The sequence below is a fragment of the Gracilinanus agilis genome, chromosome 2 (genome assembly GCF_016433145.1).
Source record: "Gracilinanus agilis isolate LMUSP501 chromosome 2, AgileGrace, whole genome shotgun sequence".
In the NCBI taxonomy this organism is placed as follows: Eukaryota; Metazoa; Chordata; class Mammalia; order Didelphimorphia; family Didelphidae; genus Gracilinanus; species Gracilinanus agilis.
In genome coordinates, this window is record NC_058131.1 from 558,511,827 (window position 1) to 558,530,902 (window position 19,076).

Here is a 19,076-nt window from a genome sequence, read left to right on the forward strand (position 1 = left end):
TAATTGTTTTTAATGTCTTTAACTTCTCCCTTCTGCTTAAAAACCTTCTGGGGCTCCCTCCTGCCTTACTGGAAAAAACAGAAATTGTTCTGACTGGAAATTAAGGACTTCCACAAACTAATTTTAACCTACTTTTCTAGTTTTAATTTATTCTAGTCTTACTTGTCTCTGATTTTATCCTGCTCCATCTTGTTTCCATGCATTCACGCAGACCATTTTCCATGCCTGGAATATACATTCTTCCTCATCTCTATCTATTCAAATTTTCATCCTTTAGGATTCAGATCCATGAAGCCTCTCTAAGACTGCCTGTTGAAAGTGATTTCTACCATCACCTTATCATAGTTTACTACTTATATGAAAGCTATTTGCATGTTTTCGATTCATTCCTTCTTTGCAATTTAATTATAATACCCCTAAAAGCAAGGACCAACTCCTTTAAAACAATTTTTTTAACACTTACTTTCTCAGAATCAATACTAGGTATTGGCTCTAAAGCAGCAGAGAGGTAAGGGCTAGGCAGGTAAGGGTTAAGTGACTGGCCCAATGTCGCTTGAGTCTGAGGCCACATTTGAACTCAGGACCTCTCATCTCCAGGCCTCCTGAGCCACCGAGCTGCCTTGACCAACTCTTTTTAAACCTTAGTATCTCATAATTACCACAGTGTCTTGCTTATGGTATATGCTTAATTAGTGTTTACTGAACAGGTTCGTTATCAACAGATAAGGTGAAAGAAAATAGGGAACAGTATGAGAATGGACTTGGAATCATAGGACACCTAGGTAGGTTCCGTCTGGTGGGAAAGAAAATGATAATAGCTAACATTTCTTTATCACTTTATAGTTTATACAGTTTTTTCTTTACAATATTTCTATAAGGAAGGCAATAAAAATATTATTCTCCTTTTAGAAATGAGGAAACTGAAACCCAGATAAATTAAATGATTTGCCTGAGGTCTCAGAAGAGCCCAGTTCTCGAACCTGTGAACAGCACTCTTTCCACTGTACCACATTACAGCTAGGCAAAGGGCCACAGGATTCTAGGATTATAGCTCTAGGACTAGAAAAGACTTGAGGGACCATCTAGTCCCCTTATTTTTAAATATGAAGAAATTGAGGCCCAGTGCTTACGTGACTTACCCAAGGTACGCTGTGGCTAATGTCTTTTTTTTTAAACTCTTACTTTCTGCCTTAGAATAAATACTATGAAATCACACCTTTAATACTTAGCTTTGTGACCATTAGAAAATTTCAGACCCTCAATTTCCTCCTCAGTAAAATGGAATACTAATACCTATTTTGTCTCTTCCCTCAAAGGGTTGTTGGGAGACTTATATGAGATGATGTATATAAAGCATTTTGTAAATCCTGAAGTGCTATATAAATACCAGTTGTTGTTATTTGAGTTTCTGTGAATAATAATTTAATCTCTTCACAATGACTATGCATATAAAAAGGGGGTTAAATTGTAGATGCAGTTATCTCAAATCAAGTGACTCCAAAAATAGGAACCACATGGCAAATCAGAGTAGTGGAATTTTTCTGTTGTATCCAGTTTCACCATGCATATATAGATTATGGTCAAATAGGCCCAGTACTTTCTTCTTTGTATTTTTGCATTGTAGAAAGAGGCTAAATAATTATTTATTGTAGCCCAAATTCTTTATAATCTATATTTTCTATTAATGTTCTTTATTTATTTGTATTTTGCTTTTTCATCTAAATTGAATCAAAATGTATTAGAAGTTGGCAACCCCAAAAAGTAATTGAATGATCACTATTCTAAAACCAATGTTTACATAATTCAAGATACAGTTTAGAAATAAAACTAATTCTACTAAGTCAAATGCTTACCTTCTACATATAATTCTAGTTGGCAGAATGCTGTTCCACGCCTTACATGAGCTTTCATTCTTGCATTTGCATTGTCTGCAACATGTGGTACAAGCAATTCCAAGGCCTTAAAAAAAATAATGAATATAGGGAATCAGGATTTTCTATATAACCTTGAACAAAATGCCTGGTCAGAGGTCTAAATTCAAAATTTTCTTCAAATCCTCATTCTATCTTTGATTAACCACTCCCATTCATTCTCCTGGTCAGCAGAGAAACTCACTTTATTAATTAAAAACCCCACTTGCTCAGAATGTGAGGCTAACACTAAAATGAAAGTTTATTTTATGATATGGCCTATGATTTAGAACATACCTAACTGTAACTCCTGGAGCTCCTCATTCTGTAGTTTGGTTAAAATGACCATTTGTAACTTTTTGTGTTAGTTTGTGCTGCTCAGCTAATAGAATAAGGTCCTTCATTAGGGTCATAGGACTGAGTGTTGGAGGAGCCCACAGAGATCACTGAGTCTAATCTCTTCATTTTGTAAATGAGAAAAATAAGTCTGTGAGAAGAGAAGTTATTTGGCTAAAGTTACACAGCTGATAAATGGTGGAAATTGGACTTTAACCTTTGTTATCCAACTCTAAAACCAATGTTATTTGGATCTTCAGGGAATGAGATTAAAATCTAGGGCTTTTTAGGTACTTGTTAGGATTTGTTGATTTTCTAGTTTTTAAAACTAGGATTCATATTAGAAACTTTCATATTCAATTTACATCTTCTCTTTTTCTATTTTGTGAACATGTATTTTCAGAGATGTATTTTTCCTTTGTATCTGAGCTGCATCCAAGAAATTGTGAAATTTTTTTTATCTATATTACCTTCTTTAGTTATTGCTTCTACAATTTGTTCTTTGACTCACTCCTTATTTATAATGTTACTATTAAGTTTTTAAGTATGTCTCTTTTGTGTGCTTTCTAGATGTGAATTAGTATTTTATTCCATCATGGACTGTAAAGGATGTGTTTGGCATTCCTCCTTTTTTTTACCTTTATTTATTATTTTCTATACCCTAACATTTGGTATAGTTTTGTGACAGTAGCTTGTGGAGCTAACAAATATGCACTAAAGTCTTTAGTGTTCCCATTTAATTGTAACTATAATTCTTTTTTAGCTTGAAATTTTTCAATAGTTAAATTTTGTATATTTTTTCTAAATTTTTCATTAGTTCAATTGTGTATATTTTCATTTTGTCTTGATTTGTCTAATTCTAGAGGGGAACATTAAAATTTCTGATAATTATTTATTATGTCTTTTTTGCAATTCAGTTAAGTATTCATTTAAGAATTTAGATGCTATTCCATTTGGTGCATATCTGTTCAGTATTAATATTTATTTATTGTCTTTTAAGAATAGTGTTGTTTACTACCTCACACCTATCAGATTGACCAACATGACAGAAAAATAAAATTATAAATGTTGGAGGGAAATGTGGGAAAATTGGGACACTAATACACTGTTGGTGGTGGTGTGATGTGATCCAACCGTTCTGAAAAACAATTTGGGACTGTGCCCAAAGAGCATTAAAACTTGTGTACCTTTTGATCCAGCAATCCACTACTAGGTCTGTATCCCAAAGAGGTTAAAAAAAAAGGAAAAAGGACTTATTTGTGGAAAAAATAATTATTGCAGCTCTTTTGTGGCAGCAAAGAATTGGAAACTGAGAGGTTGCTGAACAACTGTAATGAAATTCTATTGTAATATAAGGAAGATGATTTTGGAAAAACATGAAAAGACTCACATGAATGGATGCAAAGTGAGATGAACAGAACTAGAAGAACATTATATAGAGTTGCAGCAATATTTTTTAATGAACAACTGTGAACGACCTAGTTATTATCAGCAATACAATGATCCAAAACAATCTTAGAGACTCATTGATGAAAATCTGCCTCTAGAGAAAGAACTAGAGTTTGCAGACCAAAACATACTGTTTTCCCTTTCTTCTTCTTCTTTTTATTTTTGGTTTGATATCTCTTCCACAAAATGACTAATGGAAAAATGATTGCACATGAGGAGGATGGGAGAGGCAGGAGGGAGAATTTGCAATTCAAAATTTAAAAAACTGAATGTTAAAAATTGTTTTTACATGTAAATGGGGAAAATATTATTTTAAAAAAGCATAATGTTGTTTCCATCTTTATCTGTCTTGAAATTGAAGATTTAGCATGAAGGCAACTTTTAAAATTTTCCTGATACATAGTGTGGAAACATATTTAAAATCTTAAGAGTAATGTGAATGGATTAAAAAGCAATTCCATCTTTTTTTCCCCAGTAGAAATGAGGTTAGAGTCTACACCAAGGAAAATGCCCTGTTCCATTCCACCCAAGGTTGGCATTCTCACCACCTCCTCTTCAATTTAGATTCTCAAATGAGATCGCTGGAATGGAAACCACTAGTTCTTCATGGGGTGTGGTCCCAGAGGAATGATATGGTAACTGGGTTGCTCAACAAATTCTCTTAATCCAAACTATATTTTTACATTCTATATATTTTCCTCTTTTTTAAGAGTCATATAAATGTTACCTAAACTCAGAGAGCATCGGAAAATTATGCTAGTTTGTATATTTCTCTCTTCACACTAAAAATGGCTTGAATGTGGCTTAATGTTAAATTAAATTAATTTGCTTCTGGCAGACTGGTGCCTAAATACAGATACCAGCAATTATGTTTTTATTCAATAAAGATAAATTTTGTTACAGACTCTCATTTTCATTCCGTTTGTGTCTTTATTCCAGAATCTCAACTGGTTAATTTAAGGAGTTTGACTAGCAAATGAAATGGCTGCTATGAACACAGTCTCTGGCAGACAGTAAAATATCTGCCAGACTGTAACTGAAGAAAAGGAAAACTAATAATTATCCTAGTGGTTTCTATTCTGTATACATCCTTCTGAACTGAAGAAAAGAGGGAGAATGAATCATGTTATGTGTTATATGTGTGACTATAATTTTCCAACAACTGATGCATAGATTGAGGTAAAGATAACAGCTTTAAAGCTTCATATATAATACTGATGCAGAAATATTGGGGAACTAAATATGTCACTGAAACATATGGTAAAAACTCTGTCATGTGGTTAATTGATAAGTCAAGTGATAAAATCCTAAACACTATTTTTACAAAAGCCTAACATAAAAATTTCAATTAGTAACAATAAAAAATTTACTATATTGGAAATATGAAATGCAGCTTATGGCCATAATATCTCCAATATGGATTTTAATGCTATGAATATGGCAAATTGTTTACATTGTCATATTTGGATATTACAATGAGTCAGATCCTGACCAAATGACTGTGAACTACTATGAACATTTTCAAGTAGATCAGAGATGGCCCATGGGCCAATTTCTTTTGACATATAGTTCAGCTTCTAGAAATTAATGTGGCTGATAGATTTTTTTGTAGCTTTTAGGAAGTAGCATACCCCTTTTGCCAACAAAGACCTTCTTCCCCAGCTGTGCCCACCAATGAAGAAAATTATTCCATATGAATTGTTTGGACTGCTTTCCAGAACCCAGATGGACCTGGATGAATCCCAAGAGTGGTGTAAATAAAATAATTTTTATTGCACATTGTATAGTCATTTCAGTCAGGTCTGAATTGTTGTGATCCCACTTGCGGTTATGTACTATAATTTAGAATTCCCAAAAGGATTTGGAAAATTCACAAAGAAAATGTCTTTTTTTTCTCATCACTGCCATGCACATATGAGATAGTCAATATGTGTTGAATATTAAGTAGTTGCAGTGCTTAATCACACACACAAATACATATATACACACACACATATGAATGTATGTTTTGTTGTTGTTGAGAGGCAGCATTGTGTAATAGAGGGATAGTATTAGAGTTCTGAAAACCCAGGCTAAAGTCCTATATCTGTCTGTGCATTTTGAAGTAGAAAGAATGAACACAGGATTTAGAGCTAGAAACCCTGGATTCAGATCCTAGTTCTACATTTACTGCCTGTGCAACCTTAGCAAACTGATTTACTTCTTGGGGCCTGTTTGCTTCTCTATAAAATAAAGACTAGCTATCTGGCTTTAAGATTTCTTCTAGCTCTAAAATATATTATCCTATAACCTTAATTAAAATATACTAGATATGTGACCATGGACAAGTCTCTTAACTTCTTAAAGCCCCAATAAATCCCTAAAGGTATAAATTACATACAAGTTGCTGATCTGTATCCATGGAAAGATAGATCAGTACAAAAAATTACCTGCTTATTTTATAAATTTACTGATTTCACAAATTTCTAACAACTGTGAGGCTTCCAAAACATATAAGTTGGTTGTCTATTTTTAAAATAATATTAATGAGTATTAGCAAATAAAATATACTTAGAGTTCTTAAAATCTTGATTATTCAAAATTGTCACAAAAAACTATAAATAAATAGAAAATTACAACATAAATTATCATGGCAGTCTACCTTGGAAGAATCTTCAATTGTCTTGTGTAGGTTTTTAAGTTTGAGATGACAAGCAGCACGATTTAGATACAAAGATGGAATCTTGTTGTTCAGTCGAATTGCCAAGTTATAAGCATTAATGGCTGCCAGGTAGTTTTCTGTACCAAACAATGTGCTAATGAAATTACAATTAAAAAGGACAGTAAGTAACAGATCATTTAGGTTAACTAGAAATACATGAATATCCATAATAATTATTTAATTTTAAGATGGTTGACCACAAACTAAATCTTTTGCCAAGATGATTAATGATTTTAAAATTCTCTTTAAATAAAAAAGATAGATAGATAGATAGATAGATAGATAGATACGAGTTCTGAAAGCAGTTTTAAGCTTAAAACTACACTAAGACTTTCAGAACACTGCATAAGTAGTCGAAATAAAATGTGAAAGTGTATTGTGTCATCTTTAAAAGCATCAGAATGACACATTTTACAAAGTTGTGAATACAATTCAAAATAAAAATATAAGTGCATTTTTATAAATTATGTGCAAAGAACTCTACTAATTAAAGAGGATGTAAGGATGAATGATGAAAAGGAAAATATTTTACCAAAAATAAAAGTGCTACATGGATATATACTGTTAATAGAATTTATCAATAACAAGTAGAAGATAACATTATATACAACTACAGTTTTAATATTTGAAGAATAATTTGTGAATGTTCACCTCCAGAGAATGAACTAAAAAATGGAAACACGAAAGACAAGGTCCATATATACAATATTTATTTGCCAGATGATGCTTTCTATAATGTGGGGAGAGGAGGAAATAGCTGAGATACCTGGAAATAAATTCTATTAATAAAAACAAAAACAAATACAAATTGAGGGTGCTTGATGAATGTTTGTGGACTAAATAAATAGATTGTTTTTCCTTTTGAAAACAAAAATAAGATAACTTTGAGTAAGGCATTATTATGTTTGTCATGTTATACATGCACTACATGGCTTCTTTTAAAAATTAATGAAAATAATGGAAAATGATAACCTTTTAGTTAGCAGAAGACTGACAAAATCACTGCTGAATCACAGCCTCAACTTAAATTTAATGTGACAACACAGATTCTGTTGGGAAATTCCTCAAAGCTGATGCAGTAATTTATACTAATTAATTTTGAGAAAACATTCACTCTCACCATCTCCAGAATATACTTGCTGCAACAAATAAGGCATACAGGTTTTGGCCTAGTCACCTTAGTCTATAGAAAACAGATCCCTCCTCCCCTGGAGCTTGGCAACTTTCTATAATCATGGCAGGCAATAAGCAACTTCTAAGTTAATTCATTTATGTAACCATCAAACTTAGACATGGAAGTCACTTTCCTACCAAGAGTGATGTTAACCTATGTACTCATATATAGTATTAGATCTTTAGCAGCATCTCATCCTTCTGAGGGAGCTTTGAGCAGCTAAAAGTGAACAACTAGAGTAAATAATTGAAGTGAAATTTTTTTTTGAGAAAGTAGCAGGATCAGATGATTATCTGAGTCAAATATAATTGTTTCTAATAGGACTTAAAGGCCTTGAGCATATCCTAATACCAAGTTGTAAAAATTAAGTCAAAAAAATTTAACTAAAAGTACTCATTCTATAAGTCAGAGTTCTCATAGATTCTTTCAAATTCTCCCTTCAGCCTGTTATTGGCAGTCTCTAAATCAAATACCTGGTTTAGATATATATAAGAGCAGCAAGGAGTATGGAGTAAAAATCAAATTCTCTATTGTCAAGGTTCCTAATTTGATGTTCTTCATATTAATAAGATTAGAATTATAAGGTTTCATCCACTTCCTGCCAAAAGACCTAGTTATTGATAAAGCAAAACTAAAGAGACTCATTGAGATCTATTTTGCAAGAAATTTTAGCAAAAAAAAAAAAAGATGTCTAATAGTGACCTGAACCAGGGCAGCAGATCTGAAATTGCTCTGAAAACCAACAATGCCTAGAAGATATTTTCCAGACAAGCTGCATGAGATGTCTGCAACTAAGATATAATGGATTGATGAAGTAAACATTGGAGTTGGGTTATTCATCCCTTCATGTACTCATAAGGCCTTTTCACCAGAGAGGCTGTCCCCATTGGCTCTTGTCAAGGTATCAGCCAGTCTCTTTCACACTATTCATGTTAAAACATCTAAGCCTCATAATGAAAAACTCTTGAAGTATTTATCACACCAATTAGTGACTCATTGAGAAGATACTGTCTTTCAGTGAATCAGAGGAGGGAATGAGTAAAATTAATTTTTAATGTATCATTTTTAATATTAACCTTTAATATCAGACTGTGTCCAAACTTCACTCTACTTATTTTTGTGTCCAAACCTCTCCCCACTCTCTAGCCAAGCTCAGAAAAGAGCTTTATCTGATAGTTCTAGAAATGTCTTTGCATTCCTTATTCTAAAATTTATAAATTGAGATGGACCCTACCAAAACTGGGAATTTGATTCTGCTTTCTCTGTAAACAGAACTAACCTAAATTATATACTCTTTAGGGTCAATAAGCTTCTGTCCCCAGTTACTTGCTGTCCCACTGAAACGAGAAGCATTTGGCTCATGGAGGTGAAAGCTTAATCAGACTGATTCCTGCCCAGATCACCAAGGACTACTAAGATCTTGTGACCAGGCCTCACTCTTCATATGGCACTCACAATCATGATGTAATCCAAGAAGGGTTGGGTATTGTTATTCCCCCCTTTCCCTTCATCAATTATCCACCAATTAGAGCTGTCTAACGTTGTCCATAGCAGTGGCTGCATTTAAGAGGAACCAAGACCCTACATGAGAGTCTTGGATTACACAGAGAAATCTTAGACCGTTAATTTATTATTTGACAACTAATAAATAAATTGATTTTTCACTTTGTCTCTAGAAATTTTCATCCATTACACAATGTATCGATGTCATTATTATTGTTTTATTTCTTTTCAATTATTCCAAGAGCTATTTCACTAATTTTTATTGTACAAGAAAAGTTTTATCTTTAAACCTGAGTCAGCATTTTATAAACCATTACAAGAGAATTGGGTAGACTACTTCTAATTTGTGCTTAGACTCACAGATGCTGTAACTTGGGAGCTCTATTGGATCCATTGCATAATACAAACATTTATTTGGGAACATGGCACCCTTTCCACCTGGCAAATGACATTTTAATATTTAGATATATATATACCATAGTGAGTTGAGTTAATCTGGTTTTGGTAACTAGCATAAGAGATTGGAACCAATTATACTGAATTTCAGCTAAAAATAATTGAGTTCACAGACCCCAAGTTAAGAACACCTTATCTCTACAAGAAAGTATGAAAATTCCTTCAACTTATTTCTGTATCTATAGGAATGTTTCTCTGTAAGCAGAATTCTCTTCATGAATTTTAAACTTGAAAACCAAAATAGTCATGGTCTTCTCAATGTGGTAATTTAAAAACTGGTTTTTGATTTTAAAGTTTCAGATTAGTTGTGACTGAAATGTAACATGGAATTTAAATATATAACTGGACAAAATCTTCTCTTTTTGAATAATTTCTCTCCAAATAAAGTATCTAAAGATATCTGAATACTGTTCCCTTCCTTTTAACACCTGCTCCTTATTTCCCCTCTACCACACATGTGATGATTCTAATTATGTAACTATTTATTGAGAGTTGAATGGATTCTAAATTCATTCAGATCTTCTGGTCTCTAAAGTCTCTTCCAGTTCTAAATTTATGATCCTTTGATTCTGACAATTTTTTTTTTGCTGTAATAACGAGGCAGTGGCACCTTAGAGATTACCTAAACCAAAGCACAGGAAAACAAAGTGTCTGAAAAGAATAAAGTCTATAAGAACTGTAAATATTTGGTACACAATCAAACTGTGAAACTGAAACAGGTTGCTTACAAGTTTTTTTTAACCTTTTTTGTGTCTTTGGCCATGTGTAAAGCTATAGGCACTTTCTAAGATTTTTTTAATGTATAAAATAAAATATTTAAAATCACAAAGGAAATCTGTTCTATGAAAGTAAAATTATCAAAATATTTTAAAAACAAGTTACTACATTCTAAGTTAAGAACCCTTGCTTTCATAAAGTATTTAAATGATTACTTTTGTGATATAAATGTCATTTTATTTTGTGATTATTCATTCTGATCATTTATAATTAATTTGGAATTTGTAACCAAAAGTATTGAGTAGGTTTAAATGAGAGCTGGAAGATTAGAAAGATAAGGGAACAGATGAAAGCTTTTAGAAAGGATTTGTACTTAATATAAAAGTTAGAAATATTGAGTTACTATCATATTATATTACAACTATAAACCATTACCAGTATCTGATATTATTGATGCTATAACTTAAAGATGATTGCAGTCAGCTAGCTGGAATATGCTGTGTGAGAAAAACTCTCCTGGGTCAGAAAATTTGATTTGTTTATTTCTGTGAACTAATTTTGATCCTCATAAAAAGTGTTTATGTTGACAAAACAACAAACCTCCATGTAAAGGGAAAATGCCAAAGGCATCCAATGAGGAATTCTGAACTGTATATTCAGGTGGATATAGATTGCTGGAAAGGTTGGGGAGACAGCCTTGGTAGGCTCCTGACAAAACCCCCTATTCTATTTCTCCATTTTAAGGAGGAAAGCTTCTTTTGTTAGACCTCAGGCCTGGCTATTGCAGCCCTTGAATATTTTGAAGTTATGATGCACAAACTGACTCTTCTAAAAACATCTCTGACCTTTACCCAGATTAAACATAGCTGATCTCATCCCTACATGTCAATGAAAGTTCAGTTCATAACTATCATAATTTAGACCTGAAATTATAATAATATACTTCTTTCCTCTACCACAATAAAATTCTTTTATCATTTCAGCAGACAATAGAGTGAGTGCCTTAAGATTGCTGTCAATGTCATGATGCACCCTGAAACCACCACAATAAGAACACAGAGGTTGTGTGGTGTCAGGCAGTGAAAATCCTCTCTGGATCTTCCCTGGCAAAGCCTATATCGAGTTCTCTGCACTATTAATACTGTAGTAAAGTATGCAAGAAGACATTGGCTCAAAAAAAAATTGATCATTCCTTGTTTCATCTCAAATATCCCTGCCAACTGATGGTCAGCCTGGTGCTGACCAAAAGGGAAATTTCATGCCATTGGTGAATCAATTGCCCATTTCTGAAGAGCAATAACTCTCCAGAGCAAAGAGTGATAAACATGAACCAAAAAACCATTCTAAGAATGTAACAATACACTAAAAGCTGTTACCTTAGAAATTTGTATCTGTTAAGATCTCATATCCCAAGGTCCTTGAAACTACGTGTTTTATTCTATCTTGTTAAATATACAAAAGGTTCTTTGAGCATTACTCTTAACTAAAACATTTTATACAGACGCTGAACAGAAATAACTGCCTAGATTCCTCTTGAGGTCTAAAAGCTACCAGGTCATGTCTGTTAAAAGTTCTCTGACTACATGGTTTAAAACAGAGGTGTCAAAACCCATGGCTCATGCAACATTCCCCAGTGCTGCTAAACAAGACTAAAATGTAATTGGGCAGGGGGATTGGAGGGATGAACAGCTGTGTGGTTCAGCAAATTGAGAGCCAGGCCTAGAGATGGAAGGTCCTGGGTTCAAATACGGCCTCAGACCCTTCCTAGCCATGTTACCCTGGCCAAGTCACTTAACCCCCATTTCTTAGCCCTTACCACTCTTCTGTCAAGGAACCAATATATATCATTGATTCTAAGATGAAGTAAGATTTTTTTAAAAAATGTAATTGGGTTATATTTAACTAAATAAATTAAGATACAACATCAGTAATATTAATATGTAGTTCCCAAAGTCAGTGTGTGCCTTCAGAGATCTTTATGTTTGGGTTACTGCATTGTGTCCTGCCTCCCTCCATTTCTATTTGAATTTGGCACTACTAGTCTAGTAAACCACTCTCCAACTACATGATGCAAAATATAACAATAAATATATACTCATAATAGTTATGATCCTGAAAACATAAGCCTTCTTCTTTTCTTTCAACCAATAAATAACAATATCAAAAATGGTTGAATAAGGAAAAATATTCAGAAGTAGACATTTGGTTAATGCACATATTTAAAAAAATAAGCTAGAAACAAAAGTTGTTTATAACTTCAGATGCAACCATTTTATAATCTTTTTCATGTCTTTTTAAAATTTGTGTTTACCGATGGATGTTGCTTATAATACTAATTATTAAAAGGCAACATCATAAATAAAAATAATTCTAGTGACCTTAAGTTATCTTTTGGGTATGGTATAAATATAAAAATTAGGTATGGTATAAATCTAAAATAGAAGTAATTCTTCTAAGAAGATGGATTGGAGCAGATCTTAATAAGAGATTCTGGGATAGTAATGGCATTGGTTTATGTTAGAACAGAATTTTCTTGAGGGCAAATAATGTGTATTTTCCTTTGTATCCACAGTACCTGGCATGTAATGGGTTCTAAGTAAATAAATATTTGTTGATTGAATTAAGAAGAAATGAAGCACATATATCCCCCAAATATTAAAGGAATTATTTAAACTATATAATTATATAAAGGTTTATATGTGTTACATATGTTACAGAATGCTTCCCCTTAACCAGGAATCAAAATATTTGATTAACCAGATAATGTAATATAAGATCTGCAGGAAATTATTTTAAACCTCTCAAAAATAGTTCAAACTTACTTTCCTTTTTCCTTTAGCCATTCCGGATTCTTTTCTTCTTCTTTTAAATCACTGAGTTCAGGAATATCTTCATTCATTATTCTTCGTGCCTCTGCCTGTTTATGTAACCACTGTAATAAGAAATTAAATTGGTGAATAATACCCACGTTTTATTTTTGATAGCAATTGCTTTCAGATCTTGCCTTTTCCTTCTAATAAATATTATATGATGGTTATAGTGTTAACATTTTATTCTTCTATCCCCAAAGGACTTTTAAAAATATTACTGAGATTAGAAATGTTATTAATGAATCTAATTTTCAACCTTTATTGGAAATCTAAAATTGTTCCTAATCAACTTACAGAAATATCTACTTTAAAAACAAAATTTTAAAATGCAAGCCTTTGTGCTTATATAATTATAGATGGGAAATCTTAAATCAAGGCTCAGGGCTTTCTGAGTGAATACAGTAATATTATTTCTGAGATGACACAAAAAATTGAAAAATCCATTATTAGCAACATTAATTTACCTACCATAAGCTTATCATGGATACTATATAAAACCAATGATTAACAGAATAAGTAGTAAATGTAATCAATTTGCTTTTTCAAATAATGTGAATAAGTGGAGAAAGAATATTATCTCACTAGAAATCTGTTGTTAAGAATTGACAAATTCTATTTACTCCTCTCATTGACAATCATTAAGAAACAGTAATTTCATTGTTGGAGGGCATGTGGCAAAATTTGGACACTAATGTATTGCTGGTGGCATTGTGAACCGATCCAATCATTTGGAACTATGTCCAAAGGGTATAAAACAATGAATGCCCTTTGAACTAGTATTACCATTACTAGGTCTGTATCCCAAAGAGACCAAAAATAAGGGGAGAGGACCTACTCTTACAAAAATATTTATAGCTGTTCTTTTTGTAATGGCAAAAATTGGAAGTTGAAGGGATGTCCATCAATCAGGGAATGACTGAACAAATTGTGGCAATATGATGGTGATGGAATATTAGTGTGCTGTAAGAAATGATGAACAGGATGATTTCATAAAGAGCTGGAAAGATCCAAATGAACTGATGTAGAATGAAATTAACAGAACCAGGAGAACACTTTACACAGAAACAGCAATATTGTGAAATGATCAACTGTGATAGACTTCACTACTGTCAGCAATACAATGATCCAGGACAATTCTAAGGGAATTATAGCAAAGAATGCTATCTACTCCAGAGAAAGAATTGTCAGAGTTGGAATATAGATCAGAGCATGTGATTTTTCACTTGTTTGTTTGGGCTTATATGATTATTCTCTTACAAAAATGAACAATATGGAAATGTGTTTTGCATGATAATACATATATAACCCAGATCAATTCCTTCATTACTCTGGAAGTGGGGAGGAAAAGGAAGGAGGAAGACAATTTGGATCATATAACTTCAAAAAACTCATGTGGAAATTTATTATTATATGTAATTGGTAAAATAAAATATCTTTATAATAAAAACAAAAAATAATAAACAGTAATTTCTTTGGTTTACTAAAAACCTAAGAAACTTAGTCCCAGATGCAATCTGATAAATAGTTGAAATAACCTGTGATACACTTTCTTTGATGGTAATAACCAACACAGTCAATGGCAATTATCTCTACCTCTTCTTCTTCTGCTATGTGAGATTCTCTGAGGGCAGTTGGAAAGACTCGAGGAGTAAACTGGATTTTAATACTGCCAACGGATCGAGGAGCAGGAACACAGTCATCTTTTAGCGTCTCAGAAAATATGGATTTTGCACTGCTTCCTTCAAGAAGAATATTAATAAACATGACATTTAATAATTTTTAATTACATTTTATAGTCAATCTGATTACAAAAGCACTTATGCTCAGAATGTATTAAAGGGAAGGCTTCCCAATGTAACCAGTATAAATAAGTCTAGGATACTTTTTATATTAGGAAATATAAAGGTGAACATCATTCATAATTTTTTTCCAATCAAATCAACAACCATTTGTTATTAAACATCTATTATAGGTATAGAGCTAAACACCTGGAATACAAAGATAAAAATGAAAGTCTTCCATGTCTAATGCCTTTCTATAGAGATGTTTTAATTTACAACTAAATTTTAATTTTAGTTAATAATTCTTGTTATTAGTGATCTGGAGCATTTTTCATATTTTTTGTTGATATCCTGAATTTCTTTCTCTGAGAACTACCTATTCATATCCCTTAGCCATTTGTTTATTGGAGAATGGCTCTTGTTATATATTAGAATTAATTCTCTATATATCTGGGATATAAGACCTTTCTTAGAGAAATTTGCTGCAAAAATTTTCCTCCAGTTAATTATTTCTTTTCTAATTTTTATCCAGATTGATTTTGTTTGTACAAAAGGATTCAAATTTAAAGCATCAAATCTGTGCATTTTATGTTTTCTCCTAATTCTCTTCCAACCTCTTTTATTGCTCCTTCCTACTTTCCTTTCCCTTATCCTTGTCCATGTCATGCCCACCAACTGTGGGCATCATCCAAGCATCTGTTCCAGATGCCTTTCATTTCTTCCTCTATGCCTAGAGTTTGTGACCTAAGACTTATAGGTCCCTAAGGAATCCATCGATATATTCCAAGGGGTGCATGTGTACTTTAAAAAATATTTGCTAAACCAAGTTCCAATATAATTAGGTTTATTTGTAATTCTATGTACTTTATGTTACATACTTTAAAATATTATTCTGAGAATTGGTCCATAGGTTTCACTAGTCCATCGAAAGAGTTAATGATAAAAAAAAAAAAAATGTTAAGAATCTATGTTCTAGGGCAAAGCCAAGATGGAAGATTAGAGGTAGTCACTCATCTGAACTCTCCCAACAACTTTAAAATAATGTCTCAAATCAAATTTTTTAGTTGCAAAGCCAACAAAAAGTCAAGTTGAGATATTTTTCCAGCCTAAGAAAATTTAAGAGGTAGATAGAAGTCTGTAACATTGGAGTGGAGATCTAGTAGAGGCCTTTTCAGAAAAAATACATGCCACTGAAGTAACAGCAACAGCTTGGAAAGCTCTTAGCCCAGAGATGATCAGATACCTGCTGACATGGATCCTTCCCTGATCCCCTTAAATCAAGGTGTTCAATCTTCCTCCAATTTTCTACTGTCTGAATCTCTCCTTTGTTGTCATCATAACACTCTACCTTGTATTTTTTTACTTGTGTATATATCAGGTCTTCCCAGTAAACCAAAAGCTTCTTGGGGCAGATATTTTTTCTTTCATTTTTGTTTTTTACTCCCAGAGCCTAGTATAATACTTTGTGCATATAGATATACAATAATGTTCATTAAATGAATAGAATTTAATCATTTATAGAAACTTCAAATGATAGTAGTATTTATCCAAATAAAGTGAACTACTGATAACACCTTTATATTCTCTAAAATTTCAAATAGTTTCTTATAATATCAATAAAAGCAGTATCAAGGTGGCATAATAGATTTCTGGACCGAGAGGCAAGAAAACTAGAGTTCAATCTGTCATAAAAATAATAAATAAAAAAGCAGGAGGATCTGTGATACTTTTTCTAAGATTCTCCTTAGAAAAAAGAAGGAAGTACTCCCACCATATGGGGAAAATAAAAGAAAAGGCAGTTTTAAAGACCTGTCTTCCCATAATAGGCAGAGAAAACCTAAACAACACCAGTCATGCTGATAAACAACTGAAAACTGGATAATTTTGTTATCCTGCTAATATAAAATCACTTCTGAGGTTGCCCTTGAAGAAGAAATAGCAATCTGACAAAAAAACAAAACAAAACATAGCAGTGAGGGGGCAGCTGGGTAGCTCAGTGGATTGAGAACCAGGCCTAGAGACACAGTATTTACTCCAAGACGGAAGGTAAGGGTTTTAAAAAAAAAATTAAAAAACAAAACAAAACATAGCAGTGACCAATAAAGAACAGGGTACTGATTCAAGAGCAGAGTATCAAGGAAGCAAGAAGGCTTTTTATAGTTACAGATTTAAACTGTTTATACTCTAAGTGTAATCAATCATCAATGAATGACTCAGTCTATACAAACATCTTTCACTGATGATGTATTCTACAGTGTTTCTATTAAATAATCTAAATTATATTCTGCTTTCCTTCCCCAAGAACAGGCAATTAAAAATATTTATTAATTACCTACTATATGTTAATCAATTTACAAAGCTCTGTTTCAACTAATAGAAAAGGAAGGGAAGGGAAAAACAGCCCAGAGTCCCAGTCTAAGAGTTCTTGAATGACTTTTTCTATTTTGTGCCTACTAAATCATATTCTGACTCTTGGTTTGTGAAGGCAATAATAAAAACAACTGACATTTATATAGCACCATAAAGTTTGCAAGATATTTAAACCTTGCAACTCTGTGGGACAGACAACAATTATTATTCCCTTATAAAGATAAGAAAATGGAGACTAAGAAAGAATTCTGATCTGATCTTTTGGAGGTAGTACCCATATCAATGAGAGCATGAATTCTTGAAAATAAAGTATAATACAAAAAGTCCAAATTTCTATCTAAGCCTTAGAAAAGATTCATAATGAGAAGTTTATGTTGTAATATCATATAAACTGACAACTGGTAATATACTGGGTAAGTCACTTAACCCCCACTGCCCAGCCCTTACCACTCTTCTACCTTGGAAACAATACACAGTATTGATTCTAAGACAGAAAGTAATGGTTTTTTAAAAAGTAATAGCTGGCATGTTTTAGAGAAAGGACTAGGAACCAAATTTCTTATTTGCTAGTGAAATTCCTTTTCTATGAATATTATGCATTTCTCATGAAAGAAAATTACTGTTTTCTGGCCTTAATATCGACTATATCAAACTAATATAAATGCCAGTTTTTTCATTTTATTTTCTGAAAGTTTATTCATGTGTTTTAGAAAGATATTCTAGTCATTTCCAGTTATATGCCACTCCAGAGTATTCTCACTTAGGATCAAGAAAAAAATTAAGGAAAATTGACATAGCAAGTAACAATACATGCAGTCCCTTACCTCTCTATTAAGAGCAGAGAAGTAGAAAGGAAAAAAGAGAAACGGAAACTCCAAAATCCACTGAGTACAACTTTTGCTGCAAAAAACCCTAAATTTTTCTTTTCGGAGCCATCCTTATCAGCTGTTTCTGGTGTTGGCAATTATTTTATCTTCTAAGACTTGTAAAAATGAAGTAACTAGACAGAGGCAAGCTTCCTGGATTTGTTTGGCTCCTCTACTCTTTATCATGTTCTTGTCTGGATCTTGACTGACTGATGTGCTTTGTAAAGAAATTCAGACCCAGAGAAGTCGGGTGATTTGTTCAAAGTTTAAAAGTGTCACATTTGGGGATCATTAGTTGACCCAGTGGATTTAGAGCCAGGACTGGAGACAGGAGGTCCTGGGTTCAAATCTGACCTCAGATACTTCCTAGGTGTGTGACCCTGGGCAAGTCACTTCACCCCCATTTTCCTAGCTCCCTTATGGCTCTGCCTTAGAACATAGTATTGATTCTAAGTAAAAAATGTAAGGGTTCTATAATAAGTGTCAGAATAGACTGATAGAAAATATTCTCTTTGTACATGTCTAAGAATAGACACCAGAAATAAAAAAGGCCAGATCTAGGGAGATCTGTCAGCTGTGTACAGGTATGTAGTGTTGTGGCTCGGCATTCTTTTAGCCATTCAGTTAGCCTCCTTAGAAAAGCACTCACAACTAAGGAGGCCCAGACGGGAGTCATGGAGGAGGGAGCTATGGCAATGAGTGAAGAAGGAATCATGGAAGGTGAGAAGGAAGGACATCCCAAGACTGGGGGCCAGCCAATGCCGAGACACAGTGTTATGGGAAGGAATGCCAAGGCCAGTCTGGCTGGGCCTCTGAGCAGGGGAAGGAGAGAAGGGCATCATTTAGGAAAAGTGCATAGGAGGGGGGCTAGGAAGGGCACCCAAGGGAGCCGGGGAAAATGGTGAGGAGAAGCTGTCAGAGAGCTGGGTTTTAGGCAAATCCC

At 33.1% G+C, this 19,076-nt stretch overlaps 1 protein-coding gene across 1 annotated transcript in view; it reads right to left on the minus strand.

The window, feature by feature from the left end:
• Positions 1–19,076, minus strand: part of DNAAF4 (dynein axonemal assembly factor 4) — a 51,260-nt gene that overhangs the window by 9,495 nt on the left and 22,689 nt on the right. The window contains exons 5-9 of the mRNA XM_044662374.1: positions 17,529–17,600; positions 14,710–14,858; positions 13,069–13,178; positions 6,337–6,490; positions 1,854–1,959 (exon numbers count right to left, since the gene is read on the minus strand). Coding sequence (XP_044518309.1) covers positions 1,854–1,959; positions 6,337–6,490; positions 13,069–13,178; positions 14,710–14,858; positions 17,529–17,600 — 591 coding nt within the window. The remainder of the gene's footprint in view (positions 1–1,853; positions 1,960–6,336; positions 6,491–13,068; positions 13,179–14,709; positions 14,859–17,528; positions 17,601–19,076) is intronic.